Below are 26430 nucleotides of genomic sequence, written 5' to 3'. Positions count from 1 at the left end.
CCACTGTGAAAAATCTCCAACCACAGAGGAAGGGAGAATGGTGAAAGGAGAAGAAGGAGGAGGAGGAAAAGAGGAAGCACCACTGTGAAAAATCTCCAACCACAGAGGAAGGGGGAATAGTGAAAGGAGGAGGAGGAGGAGGAGGAGGAGGAGGAGGAGGAGGAGGAGGAGGAGGAGGAGGAGGAGGACCACTGTGAAAAATCTCCAACCACAGAGGAAGGGGGAATGGTGAAAGGAGGAGGAGGAGGAGGAGGAGGAGGAGGAGGAGGAGGAGGAGGAGGAGGAGGAGGAGGAGAGAGAGAAGGAAGAGAAGGAGAAGAAGCACCACTGTTGGAAAATCTCCAACCACAGAGGAAGGGGGACTGGTGAAAAGTGTGTCATGACATCCCAAAGTAAATTAATGCCTACACATCCAGAAGCACAGAGCTCGCACTGTGATGTCACAATCTACTATTTGCTTTTTTGGCGTCACTGGATTTAAGAACAGATGCCTGTGTGTCTGTCCAGTTATCCTCCCATCAGGCCTAGCCAATCCTGTGCTACATGAATGATGTAAAAGCCAGACAATCAGCATCCCCGTTGGTGAACGATGGCCCATCCTAAAAGAGGGTGCAGAAGAGAGACGCAGATACTTTGCTTGAGCCTCAAACCTTGTATATCTCACCTATTGCTTACCCTAAGGCGAAAACTATGCAAAGGTCCAGGATCTGTGTCATGGCGTGGACACTGTGCTTATTTGCAAACACTAACCTGGTTGAACTCTTGGTCAACTTCTGCCGCCTGGCATTTCTAAAAACAGAACTGTGCCCACAGAGCAGTTAAGCGTACACTTTCCACCGTGCCTCCCCCTTTTTCCTGCCCCCTCCCCAGCAAGCCGCCGAAGCCTCTTTGGGACCTCAATTGGCTCTATCCATCTCTACACTGTTGGTAGTTCCCCGTGATCCAGAAGCAAATCTGTGCGTATTTGAGGGGTGTGATACGAACGGCCACGTTGAAGTCCTGGGGGGATCCATTGTTGTCCACCCACTGGTGGCCAGAGAATATCCCTATAATTTTACGCTCCCATTTGTGATTCTGTTTCTTCCACATCCTCACGTAGACTCCGGAACCGCTGGCTCCCGGCTGGGCATCGCACTGCTGATACAAGAGATCGTAGGTTTCGTCTTTGACGTCACAGAACCGGTAAACCAAATTCCCAGGCCGATCGTTGTCGTAGCCCGAGAAGTGAATCCTTCCTTTGGGCAGCTGGCGTGCTGTTGGGCTCACTCCAATCTTCATGAACTTCCGCTTGTGAGGTTTCTTGAGCTCCAGCAGGGCGTAGTCGTAATCCATGCCAATGTCGTTAGCGTTCCCTTTGATCCATCCTTTAGGAACATGTGTCCGTTTCACCCGAATCCACTGGAACTTCATTTTCTCGGGCTCGGGAGCGCTACTGTTGTTGGTCCTTTTGACGCCATCTTTCGGCTTGGGTCTCAGGAACCCAACCCGTAGCTTCTTGGCTCCCTTGACGTAACTCTTCCCATCGTGGATACAATGAGCAGCCGTCAAGACGTGTTTTTCTGCCACTAACGTTCCGGTGCACCCCGTGGACAACTTCACGGAAGTAGAAAATGGGTAATTCAGCAAGAATTCCTTGCCAAAAATACTAAACCTGGTGTCATAGCTGTAGATTTGCCTCTTTGTCCGCGATCGGCTCTGCCCCCCTGTGCTGGTCCTGCTAACAATGTAGATGCCGACCTCGGTTTCGGTGCGGGATCCGTTGGAGTACAACGTCTCATAAGACAAATAATCTTTCACTTCTTCGTACGTTGGGAGTGGGGAACGCTTGTGGCAAGAGGGGCCGCAAGGGGAGACCACTTCCAGCTGGGCTTTGGCGTCAAAGTGCGGCTTGTCTAAAGGGATGGTTAATTGGGGCAGAATGACGGGCACCTTGTAGGTTGGCCAAGTTGGCTTCCCATGAGGATGCGAGGGCATAACTCCTTTTACTATCCATAGGAGTAGGAGAAAGCCTGGTAAGGCGACCATGATGAGCAAGGATCTGGAGAGAAAGAAGAAGAGTGTTACGATTAACGAGTAAAGAATTAACAACTATTCTACTTCAGTCCTGAAGAAATAAAGTTTTGGTTGACCAGCAACAGAATAGATCCGTACTTGCTTCCCACTTCAGTTATTACAACCTGGAGCTGGGACTTAATGAAGGTAGAGACTTTAAATTCAAGGGCCCGAGAATGAGGGACTCAAACTCATAATGGATAATCGCTTAAATAGGAGACAGCAGTGTGCTGCTCTGTCAAAGAAGCCAATGCAGTCTCAGGCTGCATCAGCAGAGGGATAGTCAACAATGGATTCGCTTAATGATTACACTGCCTGCTTAACGACCAAAGTGTTCACTTTATGACCAGAGTCTTCACTTAACCACTATTAAGTGAAGGTATTGTTAGGAATATAATCTAACGGTTGGGTTGGCAATATATAAATCATGTAACAATGTTGTACCTGTTTCTTTAAATCATACTGTAAAATGTGATTGGTTGCTGTTTTTCCTCAATCAGCCATAAGAGGGAGCCAGAACGACTGTTAGCTCTCTGTTTGTTAGATGCTGAGCTGATCTGATCTGAGTGTTTTGGAAGTGGGCTGTTAGAAAGTGCCGTGAGGTATTGTAAGTTTTGCAACTGCTAGCAAACTTTGAGTACCAGACTGTTTGTATGATTATGGACTATGTTATTTGGATTATCCCTTAACTGAAAGACATTGATGACTGACTGAATTATCCGTGTATGACTTGGACTGTTTGATGGACTCTGATACCTCTATTTCCACGAAAGTAAAAGTCTATTTAAACTGCAGTGTCTCTGTATGCTGGTTTGTGTGTTTTCCAACACACCTCTCACAACGCTTCGCTGAACGTACTCGCTCTCCCAATGGGGAGCTTACCTAACACTGCTTAACAACACTCACAACTTGCAACTGAGACTGTGAACTCAAGTATGCTCGTTAGCTGAGACCACCTGTAACGTGTACCAGCCTTCCAGAAGTACAGCTACTGCTAAAAGAATCAGAAACCATTCGAAATCCTCCTCTGAAAATTCATGTGTAGCTTGCACTCTGTTTCAGTGGATCAGGGCATACATCGCGCATTCCAGCTCCACCCCACACAAACAAACACACACTCACATACACCTCCCCAGCCACAAAATATTTTGCTTTAAACACAGCAAAATTCAAAACTGTAAACATTCTGGACACAGCAGGGTATTTCGGCAGATAAACGTAAACGTTTCATAAAATTCACAGATAGAAGTTCATCTGAAAGTAACCCTCTGTAGCTTGGTAATAATCCGAGAATCCAGCTGTGGGCTGATTTTCACAGAATTCATGTTTCTCTTGTTTCACTATCTTTTCTATTGGTATCATTATTGTGATTATGATTATTTTGAAATTATGATTATTATTGCCTTGTTTTCCATGTACACTGAGAGTTTCTGAACCAGAGACAAATTCTAGGTGTCTAATCACACGTATTGTATTGCATTGCATTGCGTTCCAGGTTTGGGGTTTGGCTAGTCTAAAGAAAAGAAAGACTAGGGGTGACATGATAGCAGTATTCCAATATTTGAGGGGCTGCCCCAAAGAAGAGGGAGTCAAGCTATTCTCCAAAGTGGCAGAAGGCGAGACAAGAAATAATGGTTGAAAACCAATCAAAGAGAGAAGCAACTTGGAATTAGGAGAAACTTTCTAACAGTAAAGACAATTGCCTCCAGAAATTGTGGATGTTCCATCATTAGGGGTTTTTAAGAAGAGATTGGATAAACATTTGTCTGAAATGGTATAGGATCTCCTGCTTGAGCAGGGGGCTGGACTAGAAGACCTCCAAGATTCCCTCCAACTCTATCTATTCTATTCTATTTTATTCTATTCTATTCTCTAGTCTAGTCTAGTTTATTCTCTATTCTATTCTATTCTCTATTCTACCTATTCTATTCTATTCTTTATTCTATTCTGTATTCTATTCTATTCTCTACTCTATTCTCTTCTCCTATTCTATTCTCTATCCTACCCATTCTATTCTATTCTACTCTATTCTCTATTCTACCCATTCTATTCTATTCTCTATTCTACCCATTCTATTCTATTCTCTATTCTACCTATTCTATTCTATTCTCTATTCTACCCATTCTATTCTATTCTCCTATTCTACCCATTCTATTCTATTCTATTCTATTCTATTCTATTCTCTATTCTACCAATTCTATTCTATTCTCCTATTCTACCCATTCTATTCTATTCTATTCTATTCTATTCTATTCTATTCTATTCTATTCTATTCTATTCTCTATTTTACCTATTCTAATCTATTCTATTCTCTATTCTACCCATTCTATTCTATTCTATTCTCTATTCTATCCATTCTATTCTATTCTATATTCTATATTCTATTCTGTATTCTATTCTATTCTGGTCTAGTCTAATCTCTATTCTATTCCAGCCTCATATTTTATTCTAGTCTATTCTTTAATCTATTTCTTATTCTATTCTATTCTATTCTCTATTCTCTTCTCCTATTCTATTCCTCTTATCTCTTCTCTTCTCTTATATTCTATTCGCTATTCTACCTATTCTATCCTCTATTCTACCTATTCTATTCTATTCTTTATTCTATTCTGTATTTTATTCTATTCTATTCTAGTCTATCCTCTATCTCTTCTCCTATTCTATTCTATTTTATTCTATTCTCTATTCTACCTATTCTATTCTCTATTCTAGCCATTCTATTCTATTCTAGTCTAGTCTAGTCTATTCTAGTCTAGTCTAGTCTATTCTATTCTGTATTCTCTTCTCCTATTCCCTTCTCTTCTATTCTATTGAAAACGGAGCAGTAAATTATTAATAATCAGACGTCCGAAATGCCGCATGATGCTCAAGGCAATGTTTAAACTTTTTTTTGCAACCCACCCAGTCCCACCCTTTTAAATTGCCCGCAACCCCCCTGGAGGTGTCTCAAGCCACAATTTGAGAACCTCCACACGATTGGGTTGCCCATTTCCAAGAGGCTGCCCAAACATCGTGAAATTCAAAACCGCTACCCACATTTCTACTCATCATGGAGCGATGTGTGTGTGTGTGTGTGTGTGTGTGTGGAATCAATGCCACATGAGTCAAAGCATTGTGAATACCCAAGAGGAAAGACAACTGCTCAGTAGCAATGAACAAAAAATGCATGAAAACAGCAGGATTGAGAGAGAGGAGTGGGGAATGAAAATTTAATTTGAAAATTAGCCAGGCAGCTAAAGCACCACAGGCATCCGAATTCCCACAGCAAAGCGGGGGGGGGGGAATCTCGCCCACTCCCTGGTCAGGCTTATTCAAACAACCCATCGCCATTAGATGCATCTTATGCATATTTAAACCAGCTGGAGTTAAATCAAAAATAGTTGGAGCGGCTTAGCTTAATTCTTGAAATGCCGCAAATGAATGGAACATACAGAAATGGTCCCTGGCACTAGGGGAAGAACGAAAAAATTCATTGGAATGTGGTAAGGTATATAATGCATCACTACATATTACAAATGAACAGAGTTGGAAGAGACCTTGTAGGTCATCTAGTCCAACCCCCCCCCACCCAAGCTGGCGACCCTACACCATTTCTGACAGATGGCAGTCCAGTCTCTTCTTGAAAGCTTCCATTGTAAAGCTCCCACAACTTCCGAAGGCAACTTCTGTTCCATTGGTTGGTTGCTCTCACTGTCAGAAACTTCCTCCTTATTTCTAGGTTGAATCTCTCCTTGTTCAATTTCCATCCATTGTTTCCATCCATCCGGCCTTCAGGTGCCCTGGAAAATAGCTTGACCCCTTCCTCTCTGTGGCAGCCCCTCAAATATTGGAAGGCTGCTCTCATGTCTCCCCTGGTCCTTCTCTTCACTAGAGTAGCCATGCCCAGTTCCTGGAACCATTCATTGTATGTTTTAGTCTCCAGTCTCCTAATCAGGGAACGTAGAATAATAGGGTGGGAAGGCACCTTGGAGGTCTTCTAGTCCAACCCCTGCTCAAGCAGGAGAGACTAAACCTCCATTGATGGAGCGCCCACAGCTTCTGGAGGCAACCCATTCCAGATTAATTGTCCTCACTGTCAGGAAATTTCTCCTTAGTTCTAGATTGGACATCTCTTTGATATAATGCAGGATATAGTCAAATAAAGGAGGGATAATGATAATAACACACACACACACACACACACACACACAAACATATTTATCAGCACAAATGCAATACAAATGTAACAAAGGAAACAGTAAAAATAATGGCTTTCTGTCGTGATGGTCTCTTGTGACGAGCCGATAGACAGAGAAAGGAAGCAGTATGCTTCCTCCCATATTTGGGCACACCAGGGGTTGTGACACTAAATACATACCTATTTCCCTGGCTCAGCTGATAAAGAAGGAGAACCTTGTGGCTTAGTGGTTAACACAACTGCTTAATATGTAATACAGCATAGATTCAAATCCCAGTAAGGGTATGGCTAGCTGATGAGAGCTAAATAGCTTGAAATAGATCTATACTAGTCTCCCTTTATTTATTTATCAGCACAAATGTAACATTACATACATGTATGTATGTATGTATGTATGTATGTATGTATGTATGTATGTATGTATATGGATAAACTGACATGGGAATTGAAGAAAAAAGATGAATCAGGATATTATCACATCTGGAATAAATTTTATCGATAGTTGGGGCAATAAAGGAAAGACCCAAAATAGGCAATGGCTAAGATTCATCAAATGGAGACTAGAATTATGTATGAAACTATAATAGAGAAAATGCATAAGAGAAACACAAAGCCACATGGTTGGAAATATGATATTTCTATATTTGTAAACACGGAATAGATCAAATGTTAAAAAGCCGGGTGGTTACAATGTATAACTTTATATCCTAGCGCGTATGGCATAGATTTCGCCAGGACGGTTACACAGCGTCCAATGTTTTAATTTGTATTCAATAAAAAAAACTTTAAAAAAAAAAGAAACTGTCACTAAATGTTGTAAGTTGAGGACTACCAATATGTTTTATGCCAGTGTTTCTCAACCTTGGCAACTTGAAGATGTCTGGACTTCAACTCCCAGAATTCTGGCTGGGGAATTCTGGGAGTTGAAGTCCAGACATCTTCAAGTTGCCAAGGTTGAGAAACACTGTTTTACGCAATGCCGTAGCTTTCATTGTGATGTGATTTGGGGGGGGGGGGGGGATACTGCTGTAAAATGTGTGGCTTGCCACAGAGCGAATTACCCGCAGTGTTCCAAATGATGACAGCATCCTCCCTTTGTGATGTAAGGTCTGCACACTTTCTATAGGCCTGACATGCTCCATGTACTAAAGAGTTGAATTTGCATAAGAAAGGCACCGTGTTGCTTTATTCATTGGCCTCCCCTTGACCTTATCTGTGGTTTTGCTTCAATACTTCCCGAAGTTATGATAAAAGTTCTTATGATTATTTCTGCATTGCCCCCAGGCATCTATTGCCTTGACGGAGAACGCAATTTACAGAATGAATAATATCAAATGGATGTTTTTCCAATTCAGCAAAAAAAAGAAAAAGAAGAAGTACATTTTCATTCTTAAACCCACCATTATTTTCAGCCAGCTAATGTTGGATAAGTGCCCTAAACAATGTAAGGTTTTAAATCTTCTTTTCCCCCATCCCCGCCCAGGCAGGGATGGGGGATTGAGTGTATATTTTGATCATAAGAAAATTGGCACTCTCCAGCTTCTCTTCATATCATCGCTTATTATTATCACTTCTGAAGTTTAGCTGTGGGTGTCACGCAGTGGTGGGTTTCAAAAAATTTTGGAACCTACTCTGTGGGTGTGGCCTCCTTTGTGGGAGTGGCTTGCCGGCTATGTGACCTGGTGGGAGTGGCTTGCCAGCCATGTGTTTTCTTTCTTTCTTTCTTTTTTCTTTCTTTCTTTCTTTCTCTCTCTCTCTCTTTCCTTCCTTTTGTCTCTTTGTTCTTTTTTCTTTTTTTCTTTCATCTATCTCTCACTCTTTTTCTTTCTTTTTTCTTTTTTTATTTATTTATTTCTTCCTTTCTTTCTCTTTCTCTCTCTCTCTGTGTCAGTCTGTCTGTCTGTCTGTCTCTCTCTCTCTGTCTCTCTCTCTCTCTCTCTGTGGCAGTGGTGGGTTTCAAAAATTTTTGGAACCTCTTCTGTAGGTGTGGCTTGCTTTCCGGGTCCACTGGTGGAACCTCTTCTAACCGGTTCGGTAGATTTGACGAACCGGTTCTACCGAATAGGTGCGAACTGGTAGGAACCCACCTCTGGTGTCAAGGCTTAGGAGTAGACAAAACGGAAAGACCTGCAGTCCAGGGAGGGATCTATCGGCATATGTCAGAACCCACCAGGTCCAAGCATAAGTTCCCAACTGTGGGTCAGGAGCATCCCAGAGTGAAAAGCTCATACAATCAATAAGGCCTATGTTCATTAATTTGTTATTTGGGGGTTATGACACAGCTGTGATGGCAAACCTATGGCATGTATACCCAAAGTGGCATGCAGAGCCATGTCGCCAGGCATACATGGCATTTCTCGTTCCTTTTCCAAGTTTCTGGTGTACATGCGTGCGCAACGATCAGCTGTCTTTGTGCATGCGGCCGTGCCAGAAACTGGAAGAGCTGGTCTTCCGTTTTCCATTGTGAGAGTGCGTGCCAGCCAGCTGATCATCCCGCCAGTAACTGGAAGATAGCTGGCTAGCGGGCCTGCATACGCCGGAAACCAGAAATTCATTTTCTGGCGCGCGCATGCGCCCTGGGCAGCTCCTCTTCTGGGTTGAGGCCCTGATGAACACGCGGCTGCTCCCTTTTCTGCACTTGGTGCCGAAAAGGTTCGCTATCACTGTGGTATAGCCAGCATTGATAACTCACTGTGGCGGAATGTAGTCTGGATTCCTAGGAGGGAGGGAGGGAGGGAGGGAGGGAGGGCCTTCTGGAGGAGCAAGAGACAATGCAACTTAAATATCCTGTGTGGGAGAAAGAGAGTGAAGATCAGTGGCGGGTTGCAGGCAGTAGGTCCCGGTATGGGCATACCAGTGCCTGCCGGGAGCACCGGGTACCGTTCCTGTACGGTGCTCCGGAGGGTCCACCCGCCCGCCCTCCTTACCTGTATTTGAGCTCTTCAGAGCTTCAGCACACGGAGCATACGGCGCCTGCACAACACTCCGCTGAGCAGCTGGAGCATCGCGGAGGCATCGCAGGAGGTAAGCGTGTGCTGCACACATTCATGTGGTGGACACCGGGCTCTGTTGCACCATACTGGTTGCAACAGGATCTGGAACCCACCACTGGTGAAGATGGTTCCTCCCTAATAGTTCCAAGAGTATGTGTTAAAGGATGAAGGAAGTTCTACTTTAGTTTGGCAAGATCTCTGTCTGTAGGTGAGGAACAGTAAAAGAAACTGCTTAGAAGAATTTCAACAACTCCTTTTGGTTTTCCAGAGCCTGACACCCTAAAATACCCTAAAAGCAGGACCTCGCTACAAATCAGTGAAGGCACAAAGGAAGAATTCAAAAGATGTGTGCATACAATGGAACTGAGTTTTGTGAAACGCATCTCTCTCTCTCTCTCTGTCTCTCTTATCTATCTATCTATCTATCTCTATCTATCTCTATCTATCGATCAATCGATTGATCGATCGATCTCTATCTATCTATCTCTATCATTATCTATCATCTATCTATCCATATCATCTATCATCTATCATTTATCTTGATATCTGTCATCTATTTATCTCTATCATCTATCCTACCTATCCTATCCTATCCTATCCTATCCTATCCTATCTATCTATCTATCTATCTATCTATCTATCTATCTATCTATCTATCTATCTATCTATCTATCATTATCTATCTCTCATCATCATCATCATCTCTCTCTCTCTCATATTCATCTGTCTGTCTGTCTGTCTATGTATATACCTACCTCAATCATGCCATGAATCGATTTTCAACAAGGGACAGCATGTTGTGCGTCCTGTTTTCTTTCTTTTTAAGCCATTATTTAGGAGGTCCTTTTCCAAACCAACTCCCTGGATAGAATTCCTAAGAGGGCAACGGAGTCTGAAAGCCATAATCTCCATTACAGCTCGCAACTGAAGCAGTTTTTCCACGGAAGACAGTAGATGGTAGTGGGAAATGGATCACGATGGGGATGAGAAAGAGATTCCTAAAACCAACGGTAGAGTGTAAACCAGGGGTGGGTTCCTGCCAGTTCTAACCTCTTCTGTAGAAGAGGTTCCACAAATCTACAGTGCTGTTTAGCACCGGTTCCAGCTCCCTCCCCCTGCCCGTCCTCACATCATCAAGATGAAAAGCGAAAGGAGGAATTCTGGAAGTTGAAGTCCACAAGTCTTAAAGCTGTCAAGTTTGAACACCCCTGGGTTTTTTTTCTAAAGGGCTAGGGGTGCAAGGGTCTTGTAACTTGACAGCTTTAAGACTTGCGTGCTTCAAATGCCAGAGTTTCTGAGCCAACATTTTGGTTGCTAAGCAAGAGTGTTGTTAAGTGAGTTTCACCACATTTTACAAGTTGGCCACGCCCACTCAGTCACATGGCTGCCAAGCCGGTCCCACCCGGTCACATGGCCGGCAAGCCACTCCCACAAAGCAGGCCACACGTACAGAAGGGGTTCTAAAAAAATTTGAAACCCACCACTGGTGTAAACCGACCCCCCAACTCTCTTCTACCTTTGCCAAGTGAAGCAAGCCTTTTCTGCGGCTAGTTAAGGGTGCAACCAAGGGAGCCAAATTCCCCCTTCTAAAACCTGGGAGTACGGGGGATTTTTAAAAACATAAGCTATATCAATTACAACCGATCCATGGGAATGATTCTACAAAACTGCAGCTGGCTCATGGATCCCTTTTACCCCAAAGCTCGACTGCTTTGAGGGTTACAAGAGGAGATGTGCCAGGGGGCAAAACACCCAAAGCTATCTGGAAGCGTATGGGCTATGTGCCAGCAAATACAGTAGTTGCATATCAGATATATGGGGCTCAACTGCACACACACACCCCACACGCAAACATAATAGGATTGTGATATTATTGGGTTAGCAGCTGGCAGGGCAAGTTGAATGACTTAGTCTGGCTTGATCCCCCCCCCCTCCTCTTCCTTCTCTTTGAAAAAAGACCTTGCATACGAGCTGGAAAAGAATTGGATATAATATAGAAGCTGGAAACATTTAACAATGAAGAAACCAACCTTCACATCTTATGAGATGGATGACAGTGATGTTTGCTTGTCAACTGTAATAGATCTCCTACCAGATGCTGGGATTGAATCGAAGTGGAGAATGTTCTCCAGCATCCTCTGAATGGATATACCGTATTTGTTGGAGTATAAGATGCACCATGATTTTGAAGAGGCACATTTTTTAAAAAAGTTTTTGCACTCTGCAGACCTCCCAAAAATAGCCCGTTTTTTGTAAAAAAAAAAAAGGGGGGGGCATGCATAGCCTTTAGGAAACTTGTAGATTGTTCCTGGGGACTGGGGGGGGGAACGAGCAAAAGACAGCCCGTTTTCCGCTCATTTTTGCTCTCCCCAGCCCCCAGGAGCACTCTGGAAGCCTCCTAAAGGCTATCCAGTGCCATTTTTGCAAAGGGGGTGGAGTTTCGGGAGGCCAAAAATGCTTCTATTCAGTGTATAAGATGCACCCAGATTTTCATCCTCTTTTTGGGGGGGTAAAAGGTGCGTCTTATACTCTGAAAAATACGGCACATGCCCCAAACTCGTCAACTTAACAGAATAACAGAATAGCAGAGTTGGAAGGGACCTTGGAGGTCTTCTAGTCCAAGTCCCTTGTTAAGTGAACGTTGCACAGTGGTTAAGTGAATCACGGCAGTTGTTACGTTAGTAACGCAGGTTGTTAAGTGAATCTGGCTTTCCCATTGACTTCGATTGTCAGAAAGTCGCAAAAGGGGATCACACGACTTCAGGGACGTTGCAATCGACATAAATAGGAACCAGCTGCCAACGGTCTGAATTTTGATCCTGAAACCAAGGGGATGTTGCAAAGGTCATAAGTGTGAAAAGCATGAAAATTCCTTATTCTATTCTGTTCTATATTCTATACTATTCTGTTCTGTTCCTTATTTTATTCTATTCTATTCCTTATTCTATTCTATATTCTATATTCTGTTCTATATTCTATTCTATTCCTTATTCTATTCTGTTCTATTTCTATTCTATTCTGTTCTGTTCCTTATTTTATTCTGTTCTATTCCTTATTCCATTCTATATTCTATATTCTGTTCTGTTCTATATTCTATTCTGTTCTATTCCTTATTCTATTCTGTTCTATATTCTATTCTATTCTGTTCTGTTCCTTATTTTGTTCTACTCTATTCTATCCTATTCCTTCTTCTATTCTATTCCTTATTCTGTTCTGTTCTATATTCTATTCTATTCTATTATCTTCTGTTCCTTATTTTATTCTATTTTATTCTATTCCTTATTCTATTCTGTTCTATTCTGTTCTGTTCCTTATTCTATTCTGTTCTATATTCTATTCTATTCTGTTCCTTATTTTATTCTATTCTATTCCTTATTTTATTCTGTTCTATATTCTATTTTGTTCTGATCTGTTCCTTATTCTATTCTATTCTATTCTATTCTATTCTATTCTATTCTATTCTATTCTATTCTAGCCCTCTTCTGTCCCATCCCATCCCATTCCTCCTTTCCCACTCAGCTTTAAGTACATAGTTTGTTATCTCATTCAAAGAGCAAATTTTACCTCTTGACATTTGTTCCTCATCTCTTATCTAACCTAGAAACAAGGAGAATTTTTTCCCGACAGCGAGCACAATTAATCAGTGGAACAGCTTGCCTCCTGCAGTCGTGGGTCCTCCATCACTGGAGGTTTTCAAAAGTAGATTGGACAACCGTTTGACTGGGAATGGTATTAGATTCCCGCCTTGAGCAGGAGGTTCGACTAGAAGACCTTTGAGGTCCCTTCCAGCCCTATGATTCTATCACCTGAACCGGTCCGAACTGGCTGAATACCACCTCTGATTAGAAGACTAAAACATATGAAGAATGATTGCAGGAATTGGGTATGTCTAGTTTAGTGAAAAGGAAATTTAGGGGTGACAGATAGCAGTGTTCCAATATCTAAGAGTCTGCCCCCCAAAAGAGGGGTGTGTGTGTGTGTTAAACTATTCTTTGAAGCACCTGAAGATGTAATGGATGGAAATTAATCAAGGAGAGAAGTGACCTAGAACTAAGGAGAAGGTTCCTGATTGTTAAGAGCAATTAATCAGTGGAATGTCTTGCCTCCAGAAGTTGTTGGAGCAGCCAACACTGGAGGTTTTTAAGACGAGATTGGACAACCATTTCTCTGAAATGCTATAGAGTTTCCTACTTAAGCAGGGGGTTGGACTAGAAGACCTCCAAGGCCCCTTCTAACTCTGTTACTCTGTCATGTTCTATTGCTTCAGCATACCTCAGTCAGCAACCAAAAAGAAGGAAAACATGCTATTTGCCAAACCAAAAAGGCTTTTGGGGGAGAATGGATTGGAGAACGAATTTGGGTCTGTTTACAGTCTTTCAGATAAGAAGTTAAACATTAATTTTTCTCCAAAGGTACCATTTAATGTAACGCTCTGGAAATATCTAAATGAAAAACAGACCCAGCGAAATTAGACCTATAAACCGAGTTCCACCCTCAAATTCTCAAACCACAAGGATACATTTCCCACCGACACCAAATGCAGCCCTGCCAAAGAAATGTCCACATTTATAACCAAAGACCAAACTGATTCGATCACACATCTAGTGTATACCTTGGAAGCTTGGGCCCCATTTGAATGAATACAGTTGTAAAATTGTTGTTTTGGAGCAGTGGTGATAGTTACATCGCGAACTACTTCGGTGCCCAGTAGGAAAAGAAAAATCACTCGACAGATATTTGGCACGTCAGAAAGACCAGGCAAAAATCCAAGCCTGTTAACAATGGACCGATTCCCACAACCACCCTGTCAGGAGGGTTTAACCATGAGTTATGTAAGCCACAAATGCCTGGGTCTGCATATTGCTCTAAGCCAGGGGTCAGCAACCGGCGGCTCTGGAGCTGCATGTGGCTCTTTCATCCCTCTGCTGTGGCTCCGTGTCGCCGATCAGTGCCACAGTTTTGAGAGAAGCCACTTTTGTTCTTTTGGAGGCCTTTAGGGCCAAATGGGCATCTTAAGCCTCACAACCACTTCACCTTTGGAACACACAACACACCCAAACCTTCCTACCCTGCCAGATTTTGGAGTGCAATCTTTTTGGCCAGCAGAACTCCACACCCTTGAGGTAAGGCTTGCAAAAATGTATACTGATAGTCCTGGACATGACCGCAATTGAGCCTTTCTGACACCATTGAAAGAGGTGAGGAGACCTCCTACTTACTGGCAACCCCAGGATCTGGAGCCGCATGTGGCTCTTTCATCCCTCTGCTGCGGCTCCCTGTCGATGGTTTGATTGGCACCACAATATTGAGAAGAGCTTCCGTTTGGGAGTAAGGGGAAGCACAGCGCACCAGGAGGAGACTCTATGGTCATCTCCACAATTGATAGGGCTTTCAGTTAGGACAGGTAGAGGAAAAAGGATGCTGCACCAGGAGGAGACTCTATGGTGGAGGAACCGAACCTCCGGTTGGCAGGGGGGAAAGGACACCGTGCTGGGAGGAGACTTTATAGTGGGGCAACCAGACTTCCAGTTGGCTCCAGAACTGAACGGGGGGCTTCCAGTTAGGACCTTTGTGGCTCTTTGAGTCAGTTTCAGTTTATTATTATTAAATTTCTATGTCACCCTTTTCCCCCGAAGGGGACTCAGGGCGGCTCACAACCCGAACCGGGGAGGGGGATACAGACAAAAGATTTAAAAAAAAACAACATAACAATATATAATTTAAAACTCACAACAGTCATACCATTCGAGACGGGGGCAACAGCTCTTTAGCCCCAGGCCTGTCGGAACAACCAGGTTTTAAGGGCTTTGCGGAAAGCCTGGAGGGTGGTGAGGGTTCGAATCTCCACGGGGAGCTTGTTCCAGAGGTTCGGAGCAGCCACAGAGAAGGCTCTCCTCCGGGTAGTCGCCAGTTGACACTGGCCGGCAGATGGGATTCGGAGGAGGCCTAATCTGTGGGATCTAATCGGTCTATTGGAGGTAATTGGCAGCAGGTGGTCTTTCAAGTACCCAGGTCCAATACCATGAGTCTTTAAGTTTGCCGACCCCTCGTCTAAGCCATAATTTACAAACGACAAGAGTTGCATTGAGGAGCATCAGCAACGAGCTATAATCTCGTCAAAATGATGAGATTGCACTATGACATCGTGACACAACCGTCCTTTACGAAGAGGCAGTCCTGGGCTTACAACCGCAACCGAGCCCCAAATTTCTGTTGCTAAACAAAATGGTGCTTCAGTGAGCTTTTGCCACATTTTAATGACCTTTCTTGCCACAGTGGTTAAACGAATCACTGCAGGGATTAAGTTAGAAGCACGGTTGTTGAGTAAATCTGGTTTCCACACTGACTTTGCTTGTCCGAAGTTCGCAAAAGGAAACCACATGACCCTGGGACACTGTAATTGTCATAAATATGAGTCAGTTGCCAAATGTCCACATTTTGATCATATGACCGTGGGGATGCTGCAATGGTCATAAGTGTGAAAAGCAGTCATAAGTTACTTTTTTAGTGCCACTGGAATTTCAGACAATCACTAAATGAATGGCTATAAGTTAAGGACTAGTTGTGTTATTATTATATTGTCTATTCTTCCAAGGAGTTTCACAATTTTTAGAGTGGGTGTTTTCTAATGGTTTGGCCTCTAACCCAGGACACTGCAACCGTCATAAATATGGATCAGCTGCCAAGCGTCTGAATTTTGATCACATGACCAGGGGGATGCTATGCGAAAAAGAGCTCCAAGTAATTTTTAAAAAAATTGCCGTTCTCACTTCAAATGGTCGCTAAATGAACTGTTTTAAGTTAAGGACTATGTGCATACGCATGCAATGTTTGCCACAAGGCCATTGTTGTGAGCAGAGTTGGCAACAAAGCACTTCAAGTAGGTTTCACTCTTTCCCCCTCCTTTGGGCCCTTCTGCAGACCCGAAAAATTGAGTTGACAAAATCCACTTAGGCAAAAATCAAGCATATCATATATTATGGATAAGTGTGATGTATGATCTCAGGCAGTTAGTTTAGGCGAAGGGAATGATTGATAGGAAGGAGTAAGGAAAGGTTTTTTCTGCAGCCTGTTTTCTAAGCCAGTGATCGCCAAGCCCCGATCCGTGGATTGGTGTGATTATCTGGGATAAGACTTGAAGGTAGGAGTGAAATTCAGCAGGTTCTGGAGAATCGGTAGCGGAAATTTTGAGTAGTTTGGAGAACTGGCAAATACTACTTCTGGCTGGCCCCAGAGTGAGGTGGGAGTGGAGATTTTGCAGTATCCTTCCCCTGGATTGTGGTGGAAATACAGATTTTGCAGTATCCTCCCCCTCCCTGGAGTGAGAAGGCAATGGGGATTATCCTTCCACTGCCACGCCCACAGAACCGGTAGTAAAAAAATTAATTGCACCACTACATGAAAGTCACACAGCCAGCTGAGAATTCAAACTCCCCTTTAATGCTCCAAATTTCCCCTCAAACACTCCCAGGCAAGTCCCAGAACAAAGCATGCACCAGGGGTGGGTTCCTACCAGTTCTAACCTCTTCAAATCTACAGTGCCGTTTACAACTGGTTCCGTCTCCCTCCCCCCCGCCCGTCCGCACATCATCAAGATGAAGAGAGGAAGAATTCTGGGAGTTGAAGTCCACAAGTCTTAAAGCTGTCAAGTTTGAACACCCCTGGGGTTTTGTTTTCCTAAAGGGTTAGGGGTGAAAGGGTCTTGTAACTTGACAGCTTTAAGACTTGCGTGCTTCAAATACCAGAGTTCCTGAGCCAACATTTTGGTTGCTAAGCAAGAGCGTTGTTAAGTGAGTTTCACCACATTTTACAAGTTGGCCATGCCCACCCAGTCACATGACTGCCAAGCCACTCCCACTCAGTCACATGGCCGGCAAGCCACTCCCACCCAGTCACATGGCCAGCAAGCCACTCCCGCAAAGCAGGCCATACCTACAGAAGAGGTTCTAAAAAATTTTGAAACCCACCACTGGTGCACACACATACACAACGCCCACACACACAGCGCCCAGTAAAGGAACAGGGAAATGAGTCCACCAAACAAGGAACAAATAATGAGTCCACGAAGGAAGGAACAAGGCACTGATTCCACAAAATCAGGAAGAATCAAGCAGCTCTACAAACTCCAAATGTCTTTATCGGCACACCAAACTCTTACCAATTCAGCATTTGTTCCCAACAAACGCCCTTCCCCACAGAATGTCCTTAAATCTCAGTCCCCAGGTGTGCCTTATAAAGAGGGGTGGGGCGCTTTCCTCCTGAGTCATTGGGTCAGCCTGTGCTGTTTCTGCCTTCTCTTCACCCTCTGTGCTCTTGGATCAGGAGACGGCAGTCCTTGCTCATCGCCTGAGCTCCGTTGCACCTCATGTCCACTGCTTTCCCTCTCTCGGTCATCCTGCCCCCGTTCCTCCCTGAGGGGCCCTTGCCTGCCTCATCCCAAGCTGTCCCAATCCTGAGGGGGCCTGGGCTGCCTTGGCCTGCTCCTCCCCACGTTCCTCTGAAGCCAAGAATTCTGCCCCCCTCGATCTCCGTCGCTCCAGCTCCTGCTCGTCTTCCTCTGCAGATTCAGGCTCTGATGGGGGCATGACAACTGGGCTACCCATCCGTGGCATGCTAGCCACCGGTCCACAGGAACAAGCGAAGTTCTAACCATGAGATGCAAGCACCATGCAAAGCCATGCCCCCTCCGGTCCAGGGTTAAAAAACCTTTCTCCATGGAAACGGTCCCTGAGGCCCAAAAGGTTTGGGGAGGCTGCTGTTTTAATCTGCTAAACATTGAAAAATTAGTCCCAAAGGTGCTTTTTCCAGAAAGATTTTTCTGGAAGTCTTTCCGAAAAATCATTTTTGGGACAACCATGACCTGGATGACTGAGAATCCCCCATAGACATTGTTCTAAACCAGTGTTTCTCAACCTTGGCAACTTGAAGATGTCTGGACTTCAAGTCCCAGAATTCCCCAGCCAGCGAATGCTGGGGAATTCTGGGAGTTGAAGTCCAGACATCTTCAAGTTGCCAAGGTTGAGAAACACTGTTCTAGACCATGCTGGCTAAGAAGGGGAGAGACAGACTCTAAAAGGTAAAAACCACACCTCTTTTTTAAAAAAATATTTTTTATTAAACTTATGTAAACATTGAAAACAAAACACAAATTTCCACTCATGACAGCGTTCCTGTATTGGCAGCCTTAATATCATTCATGTTTGCATAAGCTCTATAGAATGCAATAATATGAAATCCACACCTCTTAAGAGTTGGCATGTTTGCCAAACACTGCTCTGGACATTGTTCTAGTGAAAATCAGGATTAAAAAGTTGCTTCCCGCAACACTGTGGGAAGCACAGAGGAAGCTTAACCAGCCCTTGGGTTGCCTGCCCCTTCACACCTCTTGCTTGATCTCCAATGGAACACCTGGATATGTTTGAGCACCACAGACCCTCCAGGTACCGTATTTTTCGAAGTATAAGACGCATCGGAGAATAAGATGCACCAAGGTTTTGAAGAGGCAAATTAAAAAAAAAAAGTTTTTGCATTCTGCAGAACTCCCAAATACGGCCCATTTTTTGCAAAAACGGGCCCATTTTGTTTTTTTGTTTTTTAAAAGGCATGCATAGCCTTTAGGAGGCTTGTAGAGTGATCCTGGGGGCTGGGGGGGCAAAAATTGGGCAAAAAACAGGTCTTTTTTCGCTCATTTCTGCCCTCCCCAGCCCCCAGGAGCTCTCTGACTTGGCAACTGACTCATATTTATGACGGTTACAGGGTCCATGGAATCGGTCACCTTTTGCGACCGTCTGGCACACAAATTTCAATGGGGAAGCCACTTTGCAGTCAGGTTACTAAGTTAACAGCTGCATGGGATTCATTTAACAGGAAGGTTGTCAAATGGGGCAAAACTCACTTAACAACTATCTCACATTCGAAACAAAAAACTTTGGTTTCAATTGTGGATGTAAGTCAAGGACTACCTATAATGCAACCAGTAAGAAAGTCTCCCCTATAATTATCTAAAACTGTAATTACAGAATTGGAAGAATACATCCGGGGTGAGAGGATTCAATGTTTCTTTGGTACAAAAATCCAAATGAAAGCATGTCTAACCAGATGAACATCCAACCTCTACTTGAATACATCCAATCCAGGGAATCAGCAACCTTAAAGACTCAAAGAGCCACAAAAGTCCTAACCGGAAGCCCCCCGTTCAATTCTGGAGCCCACCGGAAGTCCAGTTTCCCCACCATAGAGTCTCCTCCTAGCGCAGTGTCCTTTTTCTTCTACCTCTCCTAACTGAAAGCCCTATCAATTGTGGAGCTGACCAGAAAACCTGCCTCTTGCCATAGAGTCTCCTCCTGGCAAGCCCTGTTTCTCCACTCCCCAAACCGGAAGATCCTCTCAATATTGTGGTGCCGACCGGGAGCTGCAGCAGAGGGATGAAAAAGCCACATGCGGCTCCAGAGCTGCGGGTTGCTGACCCGATCCAGTAAGTAAGAAGTCCTCACCTCTTTCACTGGTGTCAGACAGGTGCAATTGTGGTCGTAAGTCCAGGACTACCTGTATACATTTTTTCAGGCCTTACCTCAAGGGTGTGGAATTCTGCTGGCCAAAAAGATTGCACTCCAAAATCTAGCAGGGCTGAGAGGTTTGGGTGTGTTGTGTGTACCAAGGGTGAAGTGGGTACCTTAAGTGGTTGTGAGGCTTAAGATGCCCATTTGGCCCTAAAGGCCTTGAAAAGAACAAAAGTGGATTAAATGTGATGCCCCACCCATTCTAGAATTTCCATCCCAAGCACAAAGTCCAGAAGTGGTTTCCAAGTAGAAATAAAAGTCTTTGTTTTTTCTTTGATCAAAGCCATCTATTCTATTCTATTCTATTCTATTCTATTCTATTCTAGTCCACTCCCTTCTCCTTTGCCTTCAGTCTTTCCCAACATCAGGGTCTTTTCTAAGGAGTCATTAAAAACATATGTGTATTAAAAGTTAAAACATTACAATTAACAACCACAACTGGATAAAAGAGACCAATAGTTAAATGGGAAGAAGGTGGGATCTACCAACCATCGCTATGTAGATTCTATCTGCTCCACTACCAAGAAACTGGCTGCAGCTGATATTTTAAGGCCCTTCTCCAGCCAAAGGAGATAAGCGGGATGAAACCTAAAGACTATTTGAATGGGAGAACTTGAAGGATTCTCAGGGGTTTAGACTAGCCTGAGAATTTGGGAAAATCCCCTGGAAGGAAGAAATATTCCATGTTGTCATAGAACAAAGAGTGATAGGGCCGGAAGGAACTTCAGAAGTCTTCCAGTCCAACTTCCTGCTCAAGTCAGGTGTTTCTTACCCAATCAAATGGTTGTCCAGCAGAGGTGGTATTCAGCAGGTTCTGACCAGTTCTGGAGAACCAGTAGCAGAAATTTTGAGTAGTTCGGAGAACTGTAAACACCACCTGTGACTGGCCCCGCCCCCATCAATTCTCTGCCTCCCGAGTCCCAGCTGATCAGGAGGGAATGGGGATTTTGCAAGATCCTTCCCCTGGTACGCCACAAAGCCACGCCCTCACCACTCTTCAGGTTTTCCATAAAGCCGTTAAGACCTGGCTGTTCCGGCAGGCCTGGGGCTGTTGAGTTCCATCCCCACTCGAATTGGTGTGGTTGTTGAGACCTTTTAAACTGGTTTTGTACTGTTATCTGTCTTTGTTTTCTTTTTCCTTTTGTATTGTTCCCTTCCCTTCCGGTTTGTTAGCCACCCTAAGTCCTTCGGGAATAGGGCGGCATGCAAGTTGAATAAAACCTCAAACCTAACCCTTTAGGAAAGAAAACCCCAGGGGTGTTCAAACTTGAACACTTGTGGACTTCAACTCCCAGAATTCCTCCTCTCACTCTTCATCTTGATGATGTGCAGACAAGCGGTGGGAGGGAGCTGGAACCGGTTCTAAACGGCCCTGGAGATTTGTGGAACCTCTTCTATAGAAGAGGTTAGAACTGGCAGGAATCCACCCCTGTTTCCAACCCTGTTGATCTGATCCTTCTCTTTGATAGACTAGCTATACCTAGTTCCCTCAACTGTTCATCATACAATTTAATCTCCAGACTACCATCCTTATTGTTCATGAAGTCGCAAGAACTCCACTTCAACTGGAAGGAGACTTTACTTACTCTTGAAGTACCTCTTCTCAAACCTGTATTTTGAGAACTTCAGCAAAACACCAAGTAGAGAGAGAGAGAGAACGATTTCCTGGGCAAACGGTCACCATGCTTCAGCCAAAAGGGCTCATTTAATTAATTGCCTTGGGAACTTGCCAGATTGGAAAAGCAGGGTGTAAATCAAATTAGGAAACAAACAGATAATAACTCAAAACCGGTGGGCCAAACAGGACATGCCTCCTTAAGTGGAAATAATCTCAAAATCAGGGGGAAATATTAAGGCCAGTCTGCATGGAAACTAATAGACACTCCTTCAAAGAAATTAAGAAAAATTGCACGTCAGCTGTAAAACTTGCCCGTTTTTCCTTGAGGTTTGTGTGTGTGTTGTGTTGTGTTGTGTTATGTTTTAGTCTTGGCTTAGTATAATTAAACTAAAATAAGTACAAAAAACGTTCACATAAAGAACGTATGTTTCCGGAGAAAGCCCTTATCTCTAGGAAGGAAAAATATGCTGTTGTACCTCATTAAAAACACATTTAAAACAAGCATTCCCAAATAAGCCAAAATTTTCTAGACATATTCTGATTTAAGAATCCGAAGCCTCAGCCAAGGTCAAAGAAACCGCATGATTTAATGTGAGCGGTAAGAGCATGAATTAGACAATTGTTGCAAATGCTCTTGTCTGAATAATTGCCAGTTAGTCATCTTGGTCTAATAACATTCGTTGCAATGTTGCGCTATTGTGCTGGCCTACTCTACAGGGCTGTTGGAGAAAAGCAAATTCCAGAGATACCACCAAATAGCAAGCAATCAGCTGCCAAGATAAGGGATGGACGTCTGGCAAGAGGTGCCTTATTTTGCGCCAGTTTTTAAAAGCATGAAAGAATGCTTGTTCAAGACTTAGCAATCATAAGAAGCATTCCTAATTTTAATGCCATGCTTCTTAATTTCATTTCCGGTGTACCTACTAAGTCTTGCTAGGTGAATAACGCACAGAACAACGTAGCTTTCTCACAGAGAGGGTAACCAAGAGCAAAATCCAGATTTTGCCTGCAAAAATTTTCCCCCTGAATACGTGTCCTGCCCAAAAGACAATGAAAGAATATTAGAGAGACACAAACTTCGATCTTACAGAAGTAGCTTTTTAAATTCCTTAGCAAATTCAAAGAACAATAAGGGGGGAAAAATGCAAATTCCTACAAATCGGGTCCCTGAACTTTAGGTAAGTGGAAAGAGAAGGACGTTATCCAAGATGAAATATGTCTCTGCAGATTTCTCCGCTCCAATACCGTCTAAACATCGCAGCCTCCAGAATTCCCAGCCCTGCTAATGAGGAATTCTGGGAATGCTTGCCTTAATCAGACGGGGGAGGCTAAAGGCTGTGTTATGAGATTAACTGCTTTTAACTTTGGCAGCCACATATAGGGATAATTCAAGATGTATACAGAACGTAAGTTCAGACAGGCAGGAAAAAAGCACAAGTGGTTCTCAACTTACAAACATTTTTTTTTAGTGACTGTTCGTGTAACATAGGATAATAGAGTTCGAAAGGAACTTAGAGGTCTTCTAGTCCAACCCACTGCTCAAGCAGGAGACCCTATACAATTTCAGACAAATGGTTGTCTCATCTCTTCTTAAAAGCCTCCAGTGATGGAGGAGCATCACAATTTCTGAAGGCTAGCTGAAGACTCTCACCGTTAGGAAATTTCTCCTTATCTCTAGGTCGCTCTTCTCCTTGATAACTTTCCATCCATCATTTCTCATCTTGCTTTGGAAGATAATCTGATGCTCCCTCATCTTTTGTGACACCTCCTCAAATATTGGAACACTGCTAACTTGTCATCCCTAGCCCTTCTTTTCATTAGACTAGACATACCTAATTCCTGCAACCGTTCTTCGTATGTTTTTGCCTCTAGCTCTCTAATCATACTTGTTGCTCTTCTCTGCTCTCTTTCCAGAGTCTCCACATCTTTTTTATACTGTGGTGATCAGTATTACTAAAGCTTTATAATGCAGTTATGTGATCTTCATTCTATCCCTCTGTTAATAAAGCCTAGGACTGCGTTGGCTTTTTTTAGCTGCTGCCAAAAAGTTTGTTCAAAAGTTTGCTCCAAGTTACATCAATTGAAAAAAATGACATGATCATTTTTCACACCATTGTAGCATCTATGTCTATATCATCTAGCTATCTTCATCATTATCATCCCTTTCATCTATATCTTTATATATCCATCCATCCATCCATCCATCCCTATCTATCATCTATCATCTATCATCTATCATCTATCATCTATCATCTATCATCTATCATCTATCATCTATCATCTATCATCTATCATCTATCATCTATCATCTATCATCTATCATCTATCATCTATCATCTATCATCTATCATCTATCATCTATCATCTATCATCTATCATCTATCATCTATCATCTATCATCTATCATCTATCATCTATCATCTATCAATCTATCTATCTGTCTGTCTGTCTGTCTGTCTGTCTACAATATCTATCTATCTATCTATCTATCTATCTATCTATCTATCTATCTATCTATCTATCTACAATATCTATCTATCTATCATCTATTTATCTATCTATCTATCTATCTACAATATCTATCTATCTATCTATCTACGATATCTATCTATCTACGATATCTATCTATCTACGATATCTATCTATCTATCTATCTATCTATCTATCTATCTATCTATCTATCTACAATATCTTACGATATCTATCTATCTATGATATCTATCTATCTATCTATCTATCTATCTATCTATCTATCTATCTACCTACCTACCTACCTACCTACCTACCTATCTATCTATCATCTATGTACAATCTATCTATGTACATTATATCTATCTATCTATCTATCCTTCTATCTACCTATCTATCTATCATCTTATTTATCACATCTCTATCTATCTATCTATCTATCTATCTATCCATCCATCCATCCATCCATCCATCCATCCATCCATCCATCCATCCATCCATCCACCCACCCACCCACCCACCCACCCACCCAGTTCACCAAAAGGGACTCTGGGCAGTGCACAACTACGAGATAAAACAACTTTGTTGTTGTTTCTAGTCATTTTCACCCCGTTAATTTCAGTCCAACCTACTGAAAACTTTCGAAGTGCCCTTTCTGTTTTCTAGAGCATTAGCTGTGCTATCAAATTTGACCCCCGTCTAGTTCCTTGGATTCGTTGGTCACCTTTCATTGATACCACCAAGTAGCCGTCTTTCCAATTACCGAATATGGCCACTTCGGGAAAAGCGAAGTTTGTTTCAGCCAGAAGTCTCACCGGCAACCATCAATGGTAGCGGCCGAAAGCGAGGACCGCCTTCGATCGGGGTATTTTGCCCTCAAATGCAGCCCCTGGAAATTCCTCCTTGTTGGCGGCTTCCAGCTGCTTTTTCAATGCAAAGAGGGATCTTCCAGTGGGAAGTCTCAGGGCGCCCTGAGGGGCTTCGATGCAAAACCCAAATTGGGGGGGGGGAGGGTGTTGCAGTTGTGGTTCAGGCTGCGGGGGCGAGAGAGGCTCTTTTCATAGCGGTTGGACCCTACCTCCCATTATCCCTGATCACTGGCCATATCGCCCGGGAGCCTCGCGGGATGGGACTTTCCAGGGCCTCAGCTGCGGGTGGGGGGGGGGCGCCGGTCCCCACTGCCCACCCTGCTCGCTCTGTATATGTGTGTGTGTGTGTGTGTGTGTGTGTCCCTCCCTCACCCTCCCTCCCTCTCTCCCTTCTCTTTCATCCTCCCTCCCTCTCCCCCTCTCTCTGCCTCCCTCTCTCTTTTTCTCCCTCTCTCCCTCTCACCCTCCCTCTCTCCCTTGTTTCACCCCCTCCTCCCTTATTTTACCCTCCCTCTCTCCTTCCCTCTCACCCCCTCTCTCCCTCTCCTTTCACCGTCCCTCCCTCTCTTTCATCCTCCCTCTCTCACCCTCCCTCCCTCTCCCTTCTTTCACCCGCCCTCTCTCCCCCTCTCTTTCCCCTTCCCTCTCACCTCCTCTCCCCCTCTCCCTTCTTTCACCATCCCTCCCTCTCTTTCAGACTCCCTCTCCCCCTCCCTCCCTCTCCCCCTCCCTCTCTCCATCTCCCTCCCTCTCCCTTCCCTTTCATCCTCTTTCTCTCCCTCCCTCCCTCCCTCCCTCTCCCTCTCTCTTTCACCCTCCCTCCCTCCTTCCCTATGCCTCTCTCTTTCTCTCCTTCGCCACTTACCTCCGCCGCAGCTTTTAAGGGCGCCGAAAGTTTTCTGGGCTTCTGAAAGCAAAGTTTGGTCTGGGTTGAAAAGTGACGATATCAACGAATCAGGCAGGTGGGCGCGGAAAGCCCATCCCGCGCGGGGTTTCCCCGCACTGCTGCCCCCTCCCCAAAATAAATTTTCAAAAAAACCGGAGGGTTTTTTTTTCCCGGAGGGGTTTCTCCCCCAGGAGCGCAGGGAGAGCCCCTTCCCCACGCGCGAGGGAGTCCGCGGGGGATGGGCGAGCGCCTTTCTCCCGCGGGGGGTCTTCTTTTTTCTGGGTGGGAGGAAGGGAGGGGAGCGCCGGAGGAAGAGCAGGAGGAGGGAAGAAGGGAGCGCGATCGGCGGAGGTGAGAGCTGGGAGCTCCGCCGCGCTCCTTCTGCGAGCTCCGGGCTGAGACCCGCTTGCCAAGGGGAAGGAGGCGGAGGCGCTGGGCAGGCGGAGGAAAAGTTGGGGACGGCTCGGCAGCCGGCAGCCTGGCGCAGGCGCCTTGTGACCTAACCCAGCCTTTTTGTCACGGTTTTCCTCCCCCACCCTTCTCCCCTCCCCATCTGGGTGCACCCCGCCCGCCCCTCCCTGCGCATCCCGAGGCGGATTCGGAGTCGCCGCTTGTCTCGGGTCCCCAAAACTAATCCATGCGTGCCTGGGGTGGCAGCATGAAAGGAATGGAGGAAAGGACTCTGGTCCCTCGCTCAAAGGCCAGGAAAGCCCCCCTCCCCGTCTCCGACCACTTTCTCCCACTTTCTCCTCTCCCTCCCTCCATCCCAGCCCTCTGCCGTTTCACTTTCTCCAGCCTGCTTCACCT

General features: G+C 44.4%; 1 protein-coding gene across 1 annotated transcript; it reads right to left on the bottom strand.

The window, feature by feature from the left end:
- Positions 1-412: 412 nt before the first annotated feature.
- On the bottom strand, positions 413-26084 carry PRSS23 (serine protease 23). Its single transcript, XM_087721066.1, has 2 exons — positions 25603-26084; positions 413-2038 (listed from the first exon to the last, which is right to left on the bottom strand). The coding sequence occupies exon 2, from the start codon at positions 2023-2025 to the stop codon at positions 907-909; it is 1119 nt and encodes a 372-aa protein (XP_087577192.1). The 5' UTR covers positions 2026-2038; positions 25603-26084; the 3' UTR covers positions 413-906.
- Between the last annotated feature and the right edge of the window lie 346 nt (positions 26085-26430).

The sequence above is a fragment of the Thamnophis sirtalis genome, unplaced genomic scaffold, assembly GCF_051295495.1.
Source record: "Thamnophis sirtalis isolate CommonGarterSnake01/CBP01778 unplaced genomic scaffold, rThaSir2_p1.2 scaffold_8, whole genome shotgun sequence".
Classification (NCBI taxonomy): Eukaryota; Metazoa; Chordata; class Lepidosauria; order Squamata; family Natricidae; genus Thamnophis; species Thamnophis sirtalis.
The sequence above is the reverse complement of the archived record's forward strand: the minus strand, read 5'-3'. Positions and strand labels throughout refer to the sequence as shown.

What these genes read in the sequence shown, in the direction of transcription:
- PRSS23 (XM_087721066.1), bottom strand. Translation starts at nt 2,025, where the DNA reads ATGGTCGCCTTACCAGGCTTTCTCCTACTCCTATGGATAGTAAAAGGA.